Source organism: Ictalurus punctatus, chromosome 5, assembly GCF_001660625.3.
Source record: "Ictalurus punctatus breed USDA103 chromosome 5, Coco_2.0, whole genome shotgun sequence".
Classification (NCBI taxonomy): Eukaryota; Metazoa; Chordata; class Actinopteri; order Siluriformes; family Ictaluridae; genus Ictalurus; species Ictalurus punctatus.
Window position 1 is genome coordinate 5,780,226 of NC_030420.2, and position 16,160 is coordinate 5,796,385.

Sequence of the window (16,160 nt, forward strand, 5' to 3'; positions counted from 1 at the left end):
CTTCTTGGACATTAGAAAACTCGACACATTCTACATAGCGTGTTTTTTTAAATAGACAAACACACAGGGAGCCTCAATCCAGAGAGCTGAGATCCCGAGGTCCTGTGTGATGCTTCATAACTTCCTCCATTACATAACAGTCCTTGCTGCACGGTTTGGAAAAGGAAGCAGCATGCATTTGTCAAAGCTTTGACCACAGTTTTCCGGCAGCTGTGTGTGTGTGTGTGTGTGTGTGTGTGTGTGTTATTTGGAATCCCTGATTGCAGTGAGGATGGAGTTTAATAAGGCGTACTGAGCTGTGCCATCCAGAGGAGAAGTGTGTGCATGTAGATTTGTCTCCTAGTCCCAGTCCAACACAAACACCGCAGCACAAAGGAATGTCCTGCTCCCAACATTAATAATATCCCGGTCCCTGTTAAACGCTGGAGAACTGAGACGTCTGATTTGTTTGGTCACGCAATTGAAACTTAATGGTCACCTTATGGTCACATAATGTAGCTGATGGGAAATGGGATGTGTTTTGGTAAGGGCCCCCCCCCAAACGTTCTCTCTCGCTCTATCTTTCTCTCTCGCTCTCTCTGGTGCACATTCTATCCTTTCATGTTTGGGTGAAACTTTGCTTTCCTCAGCTTCCTTTGTTTGGGTTTTGTGTGCATTCCATTCAAGCTTATCCAGATCTTTCTATCTGATTGCTCGGGTGTTTGTCGCGCAGCTGCCCGGCAGGGATGACTTTACAACAGATTAGAAAATGTGCTTGAGGGTGGCGTTGGATCGTTGGGAAGCTTGCGGTGAAGGTCAGCAGCACGTTGCAGTGTGGGAGATGAGGTTTATTTGCAGAACTACTCCAGTCGTCCGAGAGATGGAGAACGGAGCGTTTGGTGTACATCGGCACCATCTCTGCCAGCTGCTTCTATGGCGAGATGAGGTTATACTGGGTACATGGCATTCTTGCGTGAAGTAGACAAGCTGGGAGTTTCAGGGTTAGAGGTCGATTTGTCTCGTGTATATAATTTTACCCGTCTAGCCTAACGAAGCTACTCTGACTGCATGATTTGTAAGAGAGCCGAAACATAATATAAGACACACACACAAAGCTCTCCATGTACATGTAATAACATCCAGCCCTATCATTATTGCTGTTTATTATATTTAACTTGTTTAATATAGTATTTTCTTTTTAAGTCAGAACACTTTTTATTTTAGTGTTCAAGTTAAAAAAACAAAACAAAAAAAAAAACCCTGATCTCTGCAGCACCAAAGGATGTGTAAACAGGAACTAAAACAAACACAGTGTACCGGCAACATCCAGCCAATCAGAACGAGGCAGTTCTTCTTGCCGGTCAGTCATGTTAGCTGATGATTTACAAAGCTCCTCCTCCTGTGCTACCTTTCACTGTAGTCTAGGCATGTGTTTTTGAGGACCTGGTTTTGGAGGGAACTCTGAAGGGACGGGGGGTTATCTCTTCTAAACAGAACAAGCGTGTTCAAATAACTTGCACCAAAATGATCAGTTGGTGGTCAGAATTATTGTTGCAGGACTGGCCTTGAAGCTGTGAGCTCTCATGGACACCCTTTATCACTCTTTCGCCCTGTGTGTGTGTTTCTCTCTCTCTCTCTCTCTCTCTCTGGCACACAGTGAGCTGCTCCCACTCTTTGATCCCAGACCTCTCATGCATGGGCACTGGTGGGTGTATGGGCATCCTGGGTAATCCCCTGCGAGTGTGCCAGCGATTCTTGTCCTGGCCTCAGCATGCTCAAGCCACCATGTTCTGCCAAAGACAGATATAACATCGCTACATATGCTGTAACATTCTAGTGGTGTAGAACCTACAACGTGCACCATGTATCCAGCATATTTACCATTTTGATGATCGTGGCACAGACGCGTTCGAATCCAAACTCCAATCAAAAACACTTCTTGTGTGTTATGCATCACATTTAATGTTTAATAGTAACTTTGCTACTCTACAGGGTGCCCAGAAGTCTCCATACATAGGGGAAATTAAAACTTTTTAGCAAAATGTCTTCTAAAATCTACAACCAGCGTGTTGCTGGCAAACGTAGTCCCGTATGTATGGGGACTTTCGGGATACCCTGTGTATGGATATTTTTTAAATCAAAGCTTTACGTTTATGTATGCTATATGATAATTACGTTTATTCATAGCCCCTTTTCTACATCAACAGTCGTTTAGCCGCAAAAAAAAAAAAACACATTCAGTAGATGAGATGTAGAGAACTAAAAATAGAATAAGGTATTTGAATATGTATTTTTGCCACTGAATACATAGATACTTAACTTTTAACAAAATGATTAGCTATTGTGTAGATGACGGATCACTGGAAGAACAGAAGTACGCTTGTTTGCCTCGTTACTTGTTGCTAGCAATGGATTGCTGGTTTGTTTGTGTTGTAATTTGTTTCGTTTTTTTTTTTTACTCTTTCTGTAGAGGCAGACCAGTAAAGCGCGACCTGGTAACACTTTACGTGCCACTAAAAATATATATTTTTTTTTTGTACAACTTTTAAAGTATATTTTTGAAAGTGACTACTCTTAAAACTCTTGAAGTACTCCATTTCTCAGTGCTGGTTCAGCTACAGAGGCTGCCCTCTAGTGGTCAGCTTGGTCATTTGCAATTCTCATTTTCAAAACTTTTCAGTGTTTCTTTCCTGTTTCTGTGTGTGTGTGTGTGTGTGTGTGTGTGTGTGTGTGTGTGTGTGTGTGTGTGTCCGTCAACCATCATTAATTAGTTCATCTCGGACCAAACACGATTGGTGAAGTGTCCATACAGCCGATCATGCTCATATGCCCTGCCATCAGGTCTGCGTGTGTGCAGCTGGAATGGGCAGATGTTGCAACTGCACTCTGAACCCAGAGCTGACATGTGAGCACCAGCCATGATGAACTCCAGTGCCAAACATCTGGGAGCGAGCGAGCCCCGTCTCAGTCATCTCATCCCAATCGCTTCCAGCGCTGATATAAATAGCAATCAGACACTAGCCCAACTGGCACGATAAGTGCGCTTACACATGTGTGCGTGTGTGTGAGAGCATGGACGCTCTGTGTGTGTGTGTGTGTGTGTGTGTGTGTGTATAGTTACAGTGTAGGCTTGATTCGAATAGCAGTGCTAAATACCAGGAATGCAGACAAGCTTTCACTCTCACTGAGGCCCACAAAGCCGATGACAGCGAGCGCGCTTAAAGCTTTAGTCAGGATCATAAGCCGATTTACTCATCTTTTGAAGCAGAGATTAACGTTTAATGCCCAGGGGGCAGGTGTGTGTGTGTGTGTGTGTGTGTGTGTGTGTGTGAGAATAACTGTGCTCATTTTTCCCACCTGTCTCTTTACCTCATCTCCGCTTTATATGAACCTTTCTTTTCTGTTATGTGACAGAGAAAGGTCGTGAAAGCTCACCTCAGCATATGTCTGCCTGACGTAAAGGAATCTGCTTTAACGAAGCGCACACACACACACTCATTTTGCTCTAAGTGTTACACATTGTTTCCACTGACTTGTGTGTATTACTGTAGTTAATAATGAGCTGTCTGAGACTAAACTTAACCTCAGGAAACAAAAGATCATTTTGGCTTAACAGCCAGACGACTAACTCTCCCCCCCCCCCCCCCCCCCCCCCGAAACCACACATCCACACACACTCTCAAACTCTTGTTCAATCCCCATTATGTGCTCTGGCATCTCTAATCAAGTGTCTGTCTATGGAGTTAGTGGGGGGGGGAGTTTTTTAGTAGGGACAAGCAAAATGTCAAATCTGTTAGCTTTCTATGATTGTGGGGACCAAGATATAAACAAGCGCACGCGCACACACACACACACACACACACACACACACTCAGCAGTTCTGTATTATTAATGTTAATATAGACTGATGTCAGTATGCTACATTAGGTCACTGCTTCACATTCCTTTTGATCTTCATCATTCGCTCCAGCTTGTTTGCTGAAACCGAAAACTGATTAAACGTTATGGCACATGATGACGGCTGGCTGGAAAGTTAAACCAGCGTTTCCCAAACTGCTCCTCAGCCTCCCCAGACGGGTCTAGGTTTCTCTCCGAGCCCCCGAGCCGATCGTACCAAGTAGAGCGAGACGTGAATAACTAGGTTGAAAGTGTATTCGGAGCTCATTATAAACTCTGTCTAGAATACATAGGACCGCTGAAATGACGGAGTGTTAAGGAATGTCTTCAGTTGTTTCTCAGCCAGTTCAGATTGTAACCACGCTGTGTTTCTGTGGGGTTTCAGGAGTTTTCCCCGGCGGACTTCCGCAGCAACTCTGCGTCCAGTCGAACTCCGACGCCTCCTGAACGCTACTCGCCACACAGTCCGATGGAGCGCGAGATACCCGTCTCCCCCCGCCGCAACAGGTACACGCAGACGTTTAGTCATTCTGTCCTTGCGAGGCCCTTCCATTGACTGACTTGCTAATGCAGCTAATTAACGCCATGTTGCACTTGAATCTAATCTGAACCACAGTACCCGAAAGGAGCCCTTTAGGGCTTGTTTATTTGTTTCATTTTTCATAAATGTTTTTTTTTTTAAAAAGAAAAATAAAGAAAAAGTAGTTTTCCTAGTGTTGACCAACCAAATGTCCCCACAATAGCAAAACTGTCTCCTTCCTATCCCCTATCCTGTCATGTATGAGTGATGTATGCATCCTTGTACGAGTGATGTTTGGTATGTACTTTCACCCAAATAGTTTCCGGTCCTATTCCAGATAAGAAATGAAGAACGTTCCTAGAACTTCAAATAAATAATTCCTTTCATTCTGACCTGCTGTTACCACGTTCCACACAGATTTCCTGTTTTTAAACCCTAGGGTGTATGTTGAGTTTTTCAATTCTCACTTGATTTCAGAATGTTTCCATAAATCATAGCACGTGTTCTGGTTCGGTGCTGTGGCTTCATGCGTGATTTTGGCCCGTGACTGCTAATTCGCTTACACACGCACACACAATCTTGTTGTTTCAGCTCCTCTGTCTCTGGGTCCTGTCAGACCCCCAGACAGGTCGGAACATACAACCCCCTCTGAAAGTACTGGAACGGCAGGGCCAAGTCTCTTGGTTTTGCTATACACTAAATAGGTTTGGGTCTGACATCACAAGATGAATGATGGATCAAAATTTCAGCTTCCATTTCCTGATATTTACATCCAGATGTGTTTGAACAAATTAGAACGTTGTACCTTTTGGTGGCAGACCATCCGATTTTTTAGGTGAGCAAAAGTCTTCAAGTGAATAACACTTAATATTTGATTGCATATCTCTTGCTTGCAATAATTGCATCATGCAGTGATTTGACCTGGCCGGTCTAAAACCTTCCACTCCCCCCCCACCCCATATTCGTTTGTTGAGTTGGCAGTGTGTTTTGGTTCCTCCCAATAAGATAGGATGCACTTTTCTGTAAAGTGGCAGACAAAATGTTCCTGTAAACTTCTGAATTCATTCCGCTGCTACCATCATGAGTTACATCATCAATAAAGATTAGTGAGCCTGTAGTGAGAAGCAGCCGTCAAGCCCAAGCCATGACACTACCTCCACCATGCATGACCAGATGAGCTTGTATGATTTGGATCATAAGCAGATGCTTTCTTTCTCCACACTTTGGCCTTTCCATCCCTTTGGTAGAGGTTCATCTTGGTTCCAGAAGTTTTTTTGTGGCTCATCTCTGTATTTCTTTGCGATTTCCAATCTGGCTTTCTGATTCTTACTGCTGATGAGTGGTGTGCATCTTGTGGTATGTGGTATGGCCTCTGTACTTCTGCTCTTGAAGTCTTCTCTGAATGGTGGATTGTGATACCTTCACCCCTGCCCTGAGGAGGTTGTTGATGTCCCTGACTCTTTGGGTTTTTCTACACAGCTCTCACAATGTTTATCAACTGCTGCTGCTGTTTTGTTTGGCCGACCTGTTCGATGTCTGGTTGTCAGTACACCAGTGGTGTTTTCTTTATCAGGACACGTCACATTGTTGCAGTGGCTATGCCCAATGCTTGTGCAATGCCTCTGATGGATTTCTCCTCTTTTTCTCAGCCACAGAATGGCTTGCTTTTCTCCCACAGACAGCTCGCTGATCTTCATGTTGATTTATCTTAATAATAAATGCAGTCTTCACAGGCGAAACCCAGGGCTCAAACCTGGGCAACAAGAAACACCGGTCGGTCACATGTTCAAATATTTCTAATCACAGGGGAAAATATGTGGGTTGCCATGTTCGAAGTTGTTTAACAAATCTAGATCTAAATATCAGGAAATTAAAACATTCTGGTCCATCATCTCGTATTCCTCTTCCGATCCCAAACCTAAACGTCTTTTAGTCTATAGCAAAAAAAAAACAACTAAAAATTGGCCTTGCCACTCCAATACTTTCAGAGGAGACTGTAGCTGTTTGTGCTCTCTTTCTGTCTCTCTCTCTCTCTCTCTCTCTCTCTCTCTCTCTCTCTCTCTCTCTCTCTCTCTCTCTCTCTCTCTCTCTCTCTATCTATCTCTCTATCTCTCTCTGTGTGTGTAATTTCACACTTTTTCTGTGACTCATTCTCTCTGTGCAACTAAAAGGAATTATTTATTTCTTCCCCCTAACTGGTCCTCTTTTTACACACACACATGCACACTTGTGTATGCACACTTGTGTACACACACACACACACACTTTCCTGTGGCACACACTCGTCCAGCTCCACCCCCTCCATGCCCATCATATAGAGTCCTCCTCTTTTATACAGTGAGCCTACGCAAGAGACACACCTTTTTAGACTGAAACTCCCCGTTTAGCTCAGCAAAGGGGTGTGTGTTGTGTTTGTGTGTGTAAATGAGCTTAAGCTCACATTTGTGTGTGCACTCTTGGTTAGTTCTAGGTGTGTGTATGTGTGTGAGGTTGCCACTGAAGGCTGTTCGGTGCTAGCTGTAAGGGATTTGCTCGGTGTCTTTGAGGTAAGTGTGTAACTTCATTCAGCACAGGTTTAAAGACACACTATTCCTGAAGTGTCCAGAGTTAGTCCTAGCACTTCTTTTGGCTCCTCGTCTCTCGGCTCTTTTCATGCTTTGATGCGGTCATCTGTTTTGACTGGGTTTGGTTTGAAGCCTCTTTAGCTAGGTGTGTGTGTGTGTGTGTGTGTGTTCACGAGATTACAACCATGCAGACTGAAGCGGATGCAGGACGGTAGAAATCCTCCAGACTTGATCAGAACAATGGCTCACACTGCATGAGCTCCTGATCAGTCGTATTGGATGCTTTTGTTTTTTCTGTCTCACTGGGCCGTTCTTGCCATCACTTCTGGTATTGATGCGAGTGTGCATGTTCTTGGGCATTTCAGTGCTGTACCTTACCACCTCAGGGCAGAAAGCGAGTGGAGGAGCGAGAGGAGAGGAAAGGGATAGCTCAGGAGGTCTCGCAGACGAAAAAAGGGGGGAAACATTGGAGTCTGCAGATCTGGATTCAATTTGGGGCATTTTTCACAGAACATGGCTGTGTCCAATCTGGAGATTTACAGCCCATCTCATCCTCCTGCCTATCCATTTATTTATCTTTCTAATTTCTCGTTCCATCTCATTTATCTTCCCATGTATCTGTCTAGATCTGTAACTATCTCCACTATTTCTCTCCATCTATCCATCTATCTATCTATACACACCTATCTTTCTACATATGTATCTCTATTTATTTATATGACCGATATCACTGTCTGTAGATATCTCTATTTTCTATATCCATCTCATTAACTATCCATCTACGCTAATGTTGCTTAAATTGCTCTCTTCTCTCTTTCTTTTTTTTTTTTTCTTTAGCTCATCTTTATCTAATCTATATATAACCTTCTATCTATATATGTTTCTCTGTAATCGCTAATCTTCTTATTCTCTCTCTAGCGTTCGTATCTCTCCGATGTCTGTATCTTGTGACTCTTTCTCTACACGGTTCTATACATTATGCCACAGTGCTGATGAGTTCTCAAATCTGATTGGTCAGAAGGTGTTTAATTGTCTCCAGCAGCAGTTCGTATAGTAGTTCCAGCTGCAGTTCACATCTCAGGTTTATGTCGATGCGCTCTTGTGTGGTGGACGTGACACACACACACACACACACACACACACACACACGAGTGAAGTAGTCATCATGTTGTCAGTCTTCTCTTCTGTGCATTCTCTTGTCTGTCATCACCCCCTCCTGCTTCTGGTCTCTCATTCTAACATTCTGATCTCACTCTGTACGTGTCTCAGGATGGTTTCTCATTCCATGTTATCATCAGCTAGATCTTCCAGAGGACGCATACACAAATATGCAAAGTATTGGCTAATTATTGTTCAGGTTTCAAGGGATGATGACCACGCCCACTCACGCAATCAACGTCTGTCTCTGGAGCCACAGCAGCAGAAAATACACACACAGAGACACACACACACACACACGTTCATGAGGATTTCAATATTAGCGAGTTTATACTGGTCCTCACCATAACATTCACTGCTTTTACATTCCTCTGGAGAGTAGCAACAAGAGTGCTCATGATGATTTATAAAGGATCACCTGCTAAAAGCATTAGTGCTTTACATTCTCAGTTGAATCTGTGCATTTCTGAGAAGAGCGATTGCCTTGGTGTGTTTTAAACCGGGCAAAAGCTTTACTGAAGTATTTAGGTAATGCAGAATGGTGTCAGTGGGGTCATGAGGATCCTGAGTGACTGGGAGATTTGGTCGAAAGTGCCAGTAAGGCTTTTATACACCAGGTGTTTTGTTTTTGTTTTTTACAAACAAAAAGAAAAAAGATAAATAAAATTAGAAAATTTATCAATACCTTCTGACCAATCAGAATCCAGAATTCAACAGCACTGTGGTATAAAGCTATATAAAAGTTTGGTGGTGGTTTCCTCCTCTCCTCCACCCCCGGCCCCCGTAGGTCAGCCAATACCATGAAAAAAAAATAAAAAAGGAGGTTGTGTCCGTATGTGTTTAGTTAAATACTGTCGAACTAAAACCAGTCGTGTGCTTAAGATCAGGTTGAACGAGTTTACACAGCGCGTGTGTATGTGTGTGTTAGCCACAGGCTGTTTGTTCTTTGTGGAGAGGCGGTAGCATACTCGTTATATCGTTCTAATTAGTCCCCTGCACGTGTTTGGGAATTTACACCAACCATAACCTGCAGTTTTATTTCAGCGGTACAGCGCTGAAGAAAGCGCTCGTAAACGTGCCACATAAATTCGCCAGCAATTGCGACCGCCTCTAATCAGCGCTCATACGCCCCCTTTCACTTTCCCGCTTTCAAACTACACGCACTCTGCCTCACTTCCATTTGCATCACCTAAAACCTGCTGTTAAGCACAGAAGCGTGAAAGGAGAGTTAATGGAGTGACGGATGAAGGGAGAGAGCGTAGTCATGTGGAGGAGAAATATCACGTCTTGGCGTTTTCTGCCGTTCGAAGTCCAGCTCATGAGTAATGGAGGAGCCACAGTGGGAAAGAATCGGTGTGCCATCAGGTTTATGGTTCAGGTTGGGAAGATTGAGAGAACATACCACTTGTGAACACACCGCTGTTTTATGAATACCAGTCTGACTATAAGGTGTAGCTGGTGTCAGTCCTCACCCTGTTGATCTGCAGTCTGTACTGTACGTGCAGCAGAGACCTTGCAGGCATACAGGCTTTTCCATGTGTATCAGGCTTACAGCTTAAATCCCTGTTAAGACCCACACTCGGGTTGTTACAGTGTCAAGGTGTACGATTGGACAGTTACCAATCGGTCCAAATACCAATCAAAATTCATCTTCTACCTCTTTATTTTCTATCCAATCAAATTTCTTAGTCTTGTAGTTCTCGTCTCTTTCGTCTCCAGCTGCATCCCCGTCGCTCCAGACTCGAAATCCAGACCCAAACCGCCTCTGTTTCCCTGCACAGGGGATGTTTAGATGGTAGAGCGGGGTGTCCACTGATCTAAGGGTTGGCGGTTCGATTCCCGGCCCACGTGACTCCACGTACCGAAGTGTCCTTGGGCAAGACACTGAACCCCAAGTTGCTCCCGATTGCAAGTTAGCGCCTTGCATGGCAGCTCTGCTACCACTGGTGTGTGTGTGTGTGTGAATGGGTGAATGAGACACAGTGTAAAGCGCTTTGAAACCGCTATGGTTAAAAAGAAAAAAAAAGTGCTATATAAGTGCAGACCATTTACCATGTTTATAGAACTGAAAACCCACTGGAACTGAAGGAGCTATTTCATTTTTGGCTAAGCAGTGCTGCACACTGCCATGCTAGCTAGATTTTTAACAACAGGATAAATAGACAGCGTAAGAGACGTTCTGGAAGAGTCATCCTCAAAAACGATTCCTTTTCACCGTTTATTGAAAAGTGAAAAGTTCAGCCCATAAGACGGACAAACACGATCACTTGTTTAGCAGATCTTTATTTTCCCTTTTAATACATTAATATGCGGAAACGTAGCTGCGCTTGTACAAGATTCATTCCAAGCTGCACATGCACCGCAGGTGACGACATGAAACTCAAACATTATGCACACTGCAGAGTTTCAGGAAACGAGGAATGAAGGTCGTCGAGTACAGACGGTTTTGTTCAACAAGTGGTATCTCTTTTCTTTTCTTTTGTCGTTTTGTTTTTTGTCATTGTAATATTAATACAGACATAACGTGCGTGACCGTGAGGGCAGAACAATGCAGTATCTCTCTAACCTCACTTCTGTTTAGCATCAAATTAGTGCTGGAGTTAGAAGGCTGTTCTCAGGCATTTCTCAAAGGGCTCTTGTTCCAAACATGGGAGGAAATGGATTTTAACAAATGCATGTTTTCAAAGGAAAGGGGCCAAGCAGTGATTACAGAACCTGTGCTTTTCTCTTTTCTGAGAACACTGAATGAACTTTTTTTTTCTTTCTTCTTCTTCTTTTACTAATGGCTCTATTACAACATTAATGGCTTGTCTCATGTCACTCTTTTCTTATCTTTGCGATGACCGAACAGATGAAGAATGTCCGCGTGATCCAGAGTGTACGGTCTAATGCTTGAAGATGATTGGTTTGTTCCTTGAATCAGTGCATACTTAGAAAAAAATAATAATAATTAAAAAAAAAAAAAAAAAAAAGTTGATACAGACTTTGGTCTTCATACGTGAAACTCGACAACTGGGATTATACCAGAGCAGGACGAGTAAACATTGCGGTATTCACGTGTAGCCACAGCAACCTTTGACCCTTATTTCATAGTTATCGTTATCGTCTGTCTTTATGGTTTATAGTTTATAAAAACAAGTGTAGAAATTCTGGAGGAAAGGGCACACGTTTCGGCTGATCCCACATTTGAGACGCACTGACGCCACGGCAACCGCAAAATCATGTGAGGAGAACATTTTAAATAGATCTTTTTATTTCTTATCCCCCCCACTCAGTGTTTTTGTTACCATTAGCAGTGTAGACCCATCTTTAAATCATTTCAATCACAATGTGTTTTTATTTATTTATTTGTTTGTTTGTTTGTATACAAAGTTCTAGACTGGAGTGTTTTTCTAGCATTTTTGTCTTCTGATTGCTTCATCAAACTGACCACATGATTAGCCAGGTTTATTGGTGAGATTCAGTTTTTAATGAATAGAAAAGGTAAAAAATAAATAAATAAATAAATCTTCGGTTGATTTTTCCCAGGACCTTCACAGGCTTTTCTTTCATAATGTATTTTTAGTTGTGTTTGTTTTATTTTTTTTTATTATGAATACCAGTCTGTCTGTAAGGTGTAGATAGAGCTCTTATCAGTGCGTACCCTGTTGATCTGCAGTCTGTACTGTACATGCAGCAGAAACGTTGCAGGCGTGCAGGCTTTTCCATGCGCCGGAGTTGATGTTGATGGGGTTATGAGATCACTGTTTAAGATCCTGTTCTCCCACAGCACTCGTTTCCTTTTGGCTTAAATGTAGCGGCAGTGCTGTTTAAACTTAACAGTATAAATGTCCATCATGAATGACTTTCAGCTGTAAGCCTACACCGCTGGTACTGATACTGAGCTGTCTGGGTTAGGGTCCTAATGTTTTTATGTACCTTTTTGTCTGTGCCCGTGTCCCTGTCTATTAGCTCGGACTTTGCGATGCAGCGGTTCGATCGTGAATCGGAGGTGTACAAGATGATCCAGGAGAACAAGGAGTCCCGCGCAGCTCCTCGCCAGTCCAACACCTTCAAAATGCTGCAAGAGGTGTTGGAGGCGGATGAGAAAGGTAAAACACACCCGTACTCGCGCACACTGCAATTCCTAACTTCCTTAATATACAGAAACCTTCAAATTAGTCCGACATGTAAAAATTAGGACACAAAGCTCTAAGTCACTGCAACCTTTTTGTCCAAATGGGTCATTAAACAAGTTTAAATGATCAGAGTGTTAACGTACGTCTCTTATCTGTGAAGTCAAGACGAATATTTGACCTGCATGTGTGTGGCCATTGCTTACACTCACCTCATGACTGTGCAGCAATAAAGCCTTTGTGCTGCAGAAACCTCTATTTGGCACGTCAGAGGTCTCGGAGATCGCCCGAGAGGAGAAAAAGTAGACACTTGGGAATATTTGCATTTGAAATTATCCCCCCATTTAGGACCTGATTCACCAGTTTAAGAGACGATCACATTACACGATCAGACATCGTAATGCCCTCGGACATATTTAACCATCCAAATTCAAATCCTCAAGCGTCTACACTCCAAAACCACCCTAGAAAATAATTTGTCCCTGGGAGATAGGCCACCGACGCATATTTTATTACTCAGAGCTGTTTATTCTCGGTGTGTATCTGCTCAAAGAAACTTTTGTTTTGGAAATGCGTCCTATTTATCCTTGGTTGCGTTCTCCTCAGAACACTGATTCACAGTTGAAATATTTCGTTTCACGTCTTTATTTTAAATCAAACTTATTATGGTGACAAAACGATTCTGCCTCAAGGCCCTCGAGCGTTCCAGCGTTTCAGTGCTGGATCCAAACAGACTGTCCTGATTTTGTCGTGGAAAAAAATCATGAAACTGTTTGACAGAAAATAGACATATTTTAACATTTTAGTCATTCAGCTGTCATACACGGCATACGATGATGAATAAGGGCTTTCATAGTATTTTTTATTTATTTTTTTTTTTTTCCATTTGTTTTTAATCAGGTGTGTTCGTGCATCAGTGAATACAATACTCAGTTTGTTACAGATGCTACAAAAGCATTTAAGTGGACCACTGATTCCCAGTTAAGATATTACATGCGCTTGTCTTTTTCTTGTTCTTTTTGTTGTTGTTTTTTTGGACAAAGATCGAAGTTCATGAAATCATGCCCCTGTTGCTCGTCATTGGCACCGAGGTTCTCACTGCACCGTTTGCTCAACAATTACATTGCACCCGCTTGTGTAGAATCGAATCTGATGAAGATGAACTCTTGTTTGTTTGTTTAAATTATCTGACTGAAAGACTGAATTTGATAACGTAGTCGACTGAATTCTGAGCAGTCGACCTTTCTGATTAATCATTAGCATCTCTAATCAGCTCGCAAAGTGTACCGGTATAAAAGCAAGTTCAGTCAGTTCACCTGTTTCGACACGATGATAAAGAAGTGTGATAACTTTTTAGGCTTTAGTTGAATTGTGATTTTATTTCTTTTTTTTTTTTTATTTTATTATGTTTAAACAGAGGCTGCTCTCAGGTTTCCAGGGAAGCTGTCGCCGAACCCACCGAAGCCTGTGTCGCCTGTCGCTGGAGTGCAGAAATACCACATCTGTGAAAAATGTGGCAACAACATCGTGTAAGAGTCGCTAGCGCTTACCGTTTGCATCCTGCAAACGTACACAGCAACACACGAGTCATGACACGCGGCACAAAGGACATTAGCACCAAAACGCACGTCGTGTCCTGGCTTGTTGCTGTCGTGTGAGAATTTTATTGCCTAATTAGAGATTAATAAGTGGGTAATCGAGCACATACTGATGGTTAAGCCTGGGGGTAGTGCTGTCCTCTTAATTCATTTGTCTTTATGGTTTTATACACCTGCGAGAATCCACACCGGATCACTGCGGCAATCTCATACTGACTAACGTGGGGTTTGCGCGTGAAGGTGTTTTTGTTATGCTGTTAAAAAAACAAAAGAAGAAGCACGCCTATGGGTGTGAGGGTGTGCATGCAGTAGTACCGGGTTAGGTTCAAATATAAATAGCTCTAGAATTATTGGCACTCTTGAGAAGGGAATAGGAAAAGTCGTTGTGGTTGATTAAGCTTAAACTCAAATCTCCCCTTTACTTAAATGACTGCATACAATGGCGGTTACATTTGGATAGAAATACATGAATGTTTTCCTCTTTCAGCAGTAAAATGTACTGCGGTATAAAAGGAATGAAACACTTTGGTTGGAACTCTAACCATGCTTTGGGTTAAGCTGCAGCACACCACCGTATCGTTGGTTATTTTCCTAGAGCAGCGTGCACATCGTGTCATGTTTCGTTCCTTACGTAAGAGAATCTGAGTGTCCAAAAATCTATTAACAAATCGTTAAAATCTGTAGCAAAAAGTTGCTGTAAAGGGGGGAAAAATGACAAAAATATGGTAACTCGAAGCTAATGCTTAAAGCTGATGTATCAAAAACACAAACGTGACGTGTGACGTGTAATTCGGTTGTGTTCCAGCACCCAGGCGGTGAGGATCGTGGACGAGCGTTTCCGCCACCCCGAGTGCTACACGTGCACAGACTGCGGCCTCAACCTGAAGATGCGCGGCCACTTCTGGGTGGAAAACGAGCTGTTCTGCGAGAAGCATGCACGCGAACGCTATCAGGGGCCCGGTGCGGGCTACCGCTACCACGTCTCCCCTCAGCACTGAGTCCTGCGCTCCCTCACTCATTACAGCACAGAGAGCACAGCGGACTCTGAGAAACCTGCTTAGAACACACAGCTCGAATTTTTTTGCTTTAGAGGAAGACCCCGCCCTCTACCTCTTCAGCTGTATGTGAAGCGTGCTAGCTGTTGACTCTGGGAGGGGACGAGGGGGTGTATAAACCAGTACAGCGAGTATCCTACACTTTAAACCATGCCTGCCAGTTCTTCACATTGTATTAGGCTTTTTGTTTCCGTATACATTATCTCATTCCCACGGATTCATGTAAACGTCTTTCTATGTTCGGTTGGGTTTCACGAAAATGTACGAACTCGGGATCTGCTTCATGCGATAATAATCATCATTTAAAAAAAAAAAAAAAAAAAATGTATAGTTCACACGGGACTGGTTTCCATTGTGTGTTTGTGTGCGTAAGTTTAACGTAGCCTACGTTTTTGAGCGATTTATCAGTTGAAAGTATTTTGCCCGTTCATATATAATATACAGAAACACGCATACAAACACACGTTCTTGTATAAGCACATCCATTTAACTCAGGGCTGCTCGAACAGTGGCCCAAAACGATCAACAGAAACCGGCAGCAGTCGTATGCACGGATCACATTCCAGCCCATTGACTTGACTTATTTTTAAAATGTTTTGGGCAGCCCTGATGTATCACTTTTTCATTTACTTTTTTTTTTTTTTTTTTCCCCATCTACAAGGGAAATGTATATCAAAGCAATACTAGTAATAACATATTTGTGTAAATATCAGTGTTTTTCTCTTCCAGTGGTTAAATATATAGAGAATGATGGTGGACAGGGTTGTATGTGTGTGTTTCCATGCATGTCAGAATTGACATAGGGTACACATCACTTTGATGATATGACCAAAGTGAGAGAATGAATATAAAGCTAGTTTTTTTTTTTTTGTTTGTTTGTTTTTGTTTTTTAAATACTGGCCTTCACACAAGTGACACATTTCCATACACGCAGAACTCCACCACTGGTGACTTTGTTTGATGGATGACTTCTGATAAAAAAACGATGGTGTGAATTATAATGTTGGCTGTGCTTTCCTCACCTGTTTTTCTTTTTCAAATATAAAACTTACTGATGTAAATGATGGCGTGATCGGATGCTTATTGCGTGGGCTCGTTAGCCTCGGATTTGCTGGCTCGGTTTGGTTTCGTAGCTTTTAATCCAGCGATGGTCACGTTAACAGTGATTGAACTGTACGTTCCTTCAAATGAGACGACTGTACGCTATATAAATGTCTAGTATTATTTCAGGAGAAACGTGAAATGTGAAGTTGGGAAACAGAAATGCAACCGTT

The 16,160-nt window shown here is 42.7% G+C and overlaps 1 protein-coding gene across 4 annotated transcripts in view; it reads left to right on the top strand.

Moving 5' to 3' along the window:
- Window positions 1-15,947, top strand: part of pdlim2 (PDZ and LIM domain 2 (mystique)) — a 61,947-nt gene extending 46,000 nt beyond the window's left edge. For all 4 annotated transcript variants that reach the window (XM_017468448.2, XM_053680130.1, XM_017468450.3 and 1 more), the window contains 4 exons: window positions 4,262-4,383; window positions 12,070-12,209; window positions 13,651-13,762; window positions 14,637-15,947. In XM_017468448.2, the coding sequence (XP_017323937.1) occupies window positions 4,262-4,383; window positions 12,070-12,209; window positions 13,651-13,762; window positions 14,637-14,829 (567 nt within the window). In that variant the 3' untranslated portion in view covers window positions 14,830-15,947. The remainder of the gene's footprint in view (window positions 1-4,261; window positions 4,384-12,069; window positions 12,210-13,650; window positions 13,763-14,636) is intronic.
- Window positions 15,948-16,160: the final 213 nt, after the last annotated feature.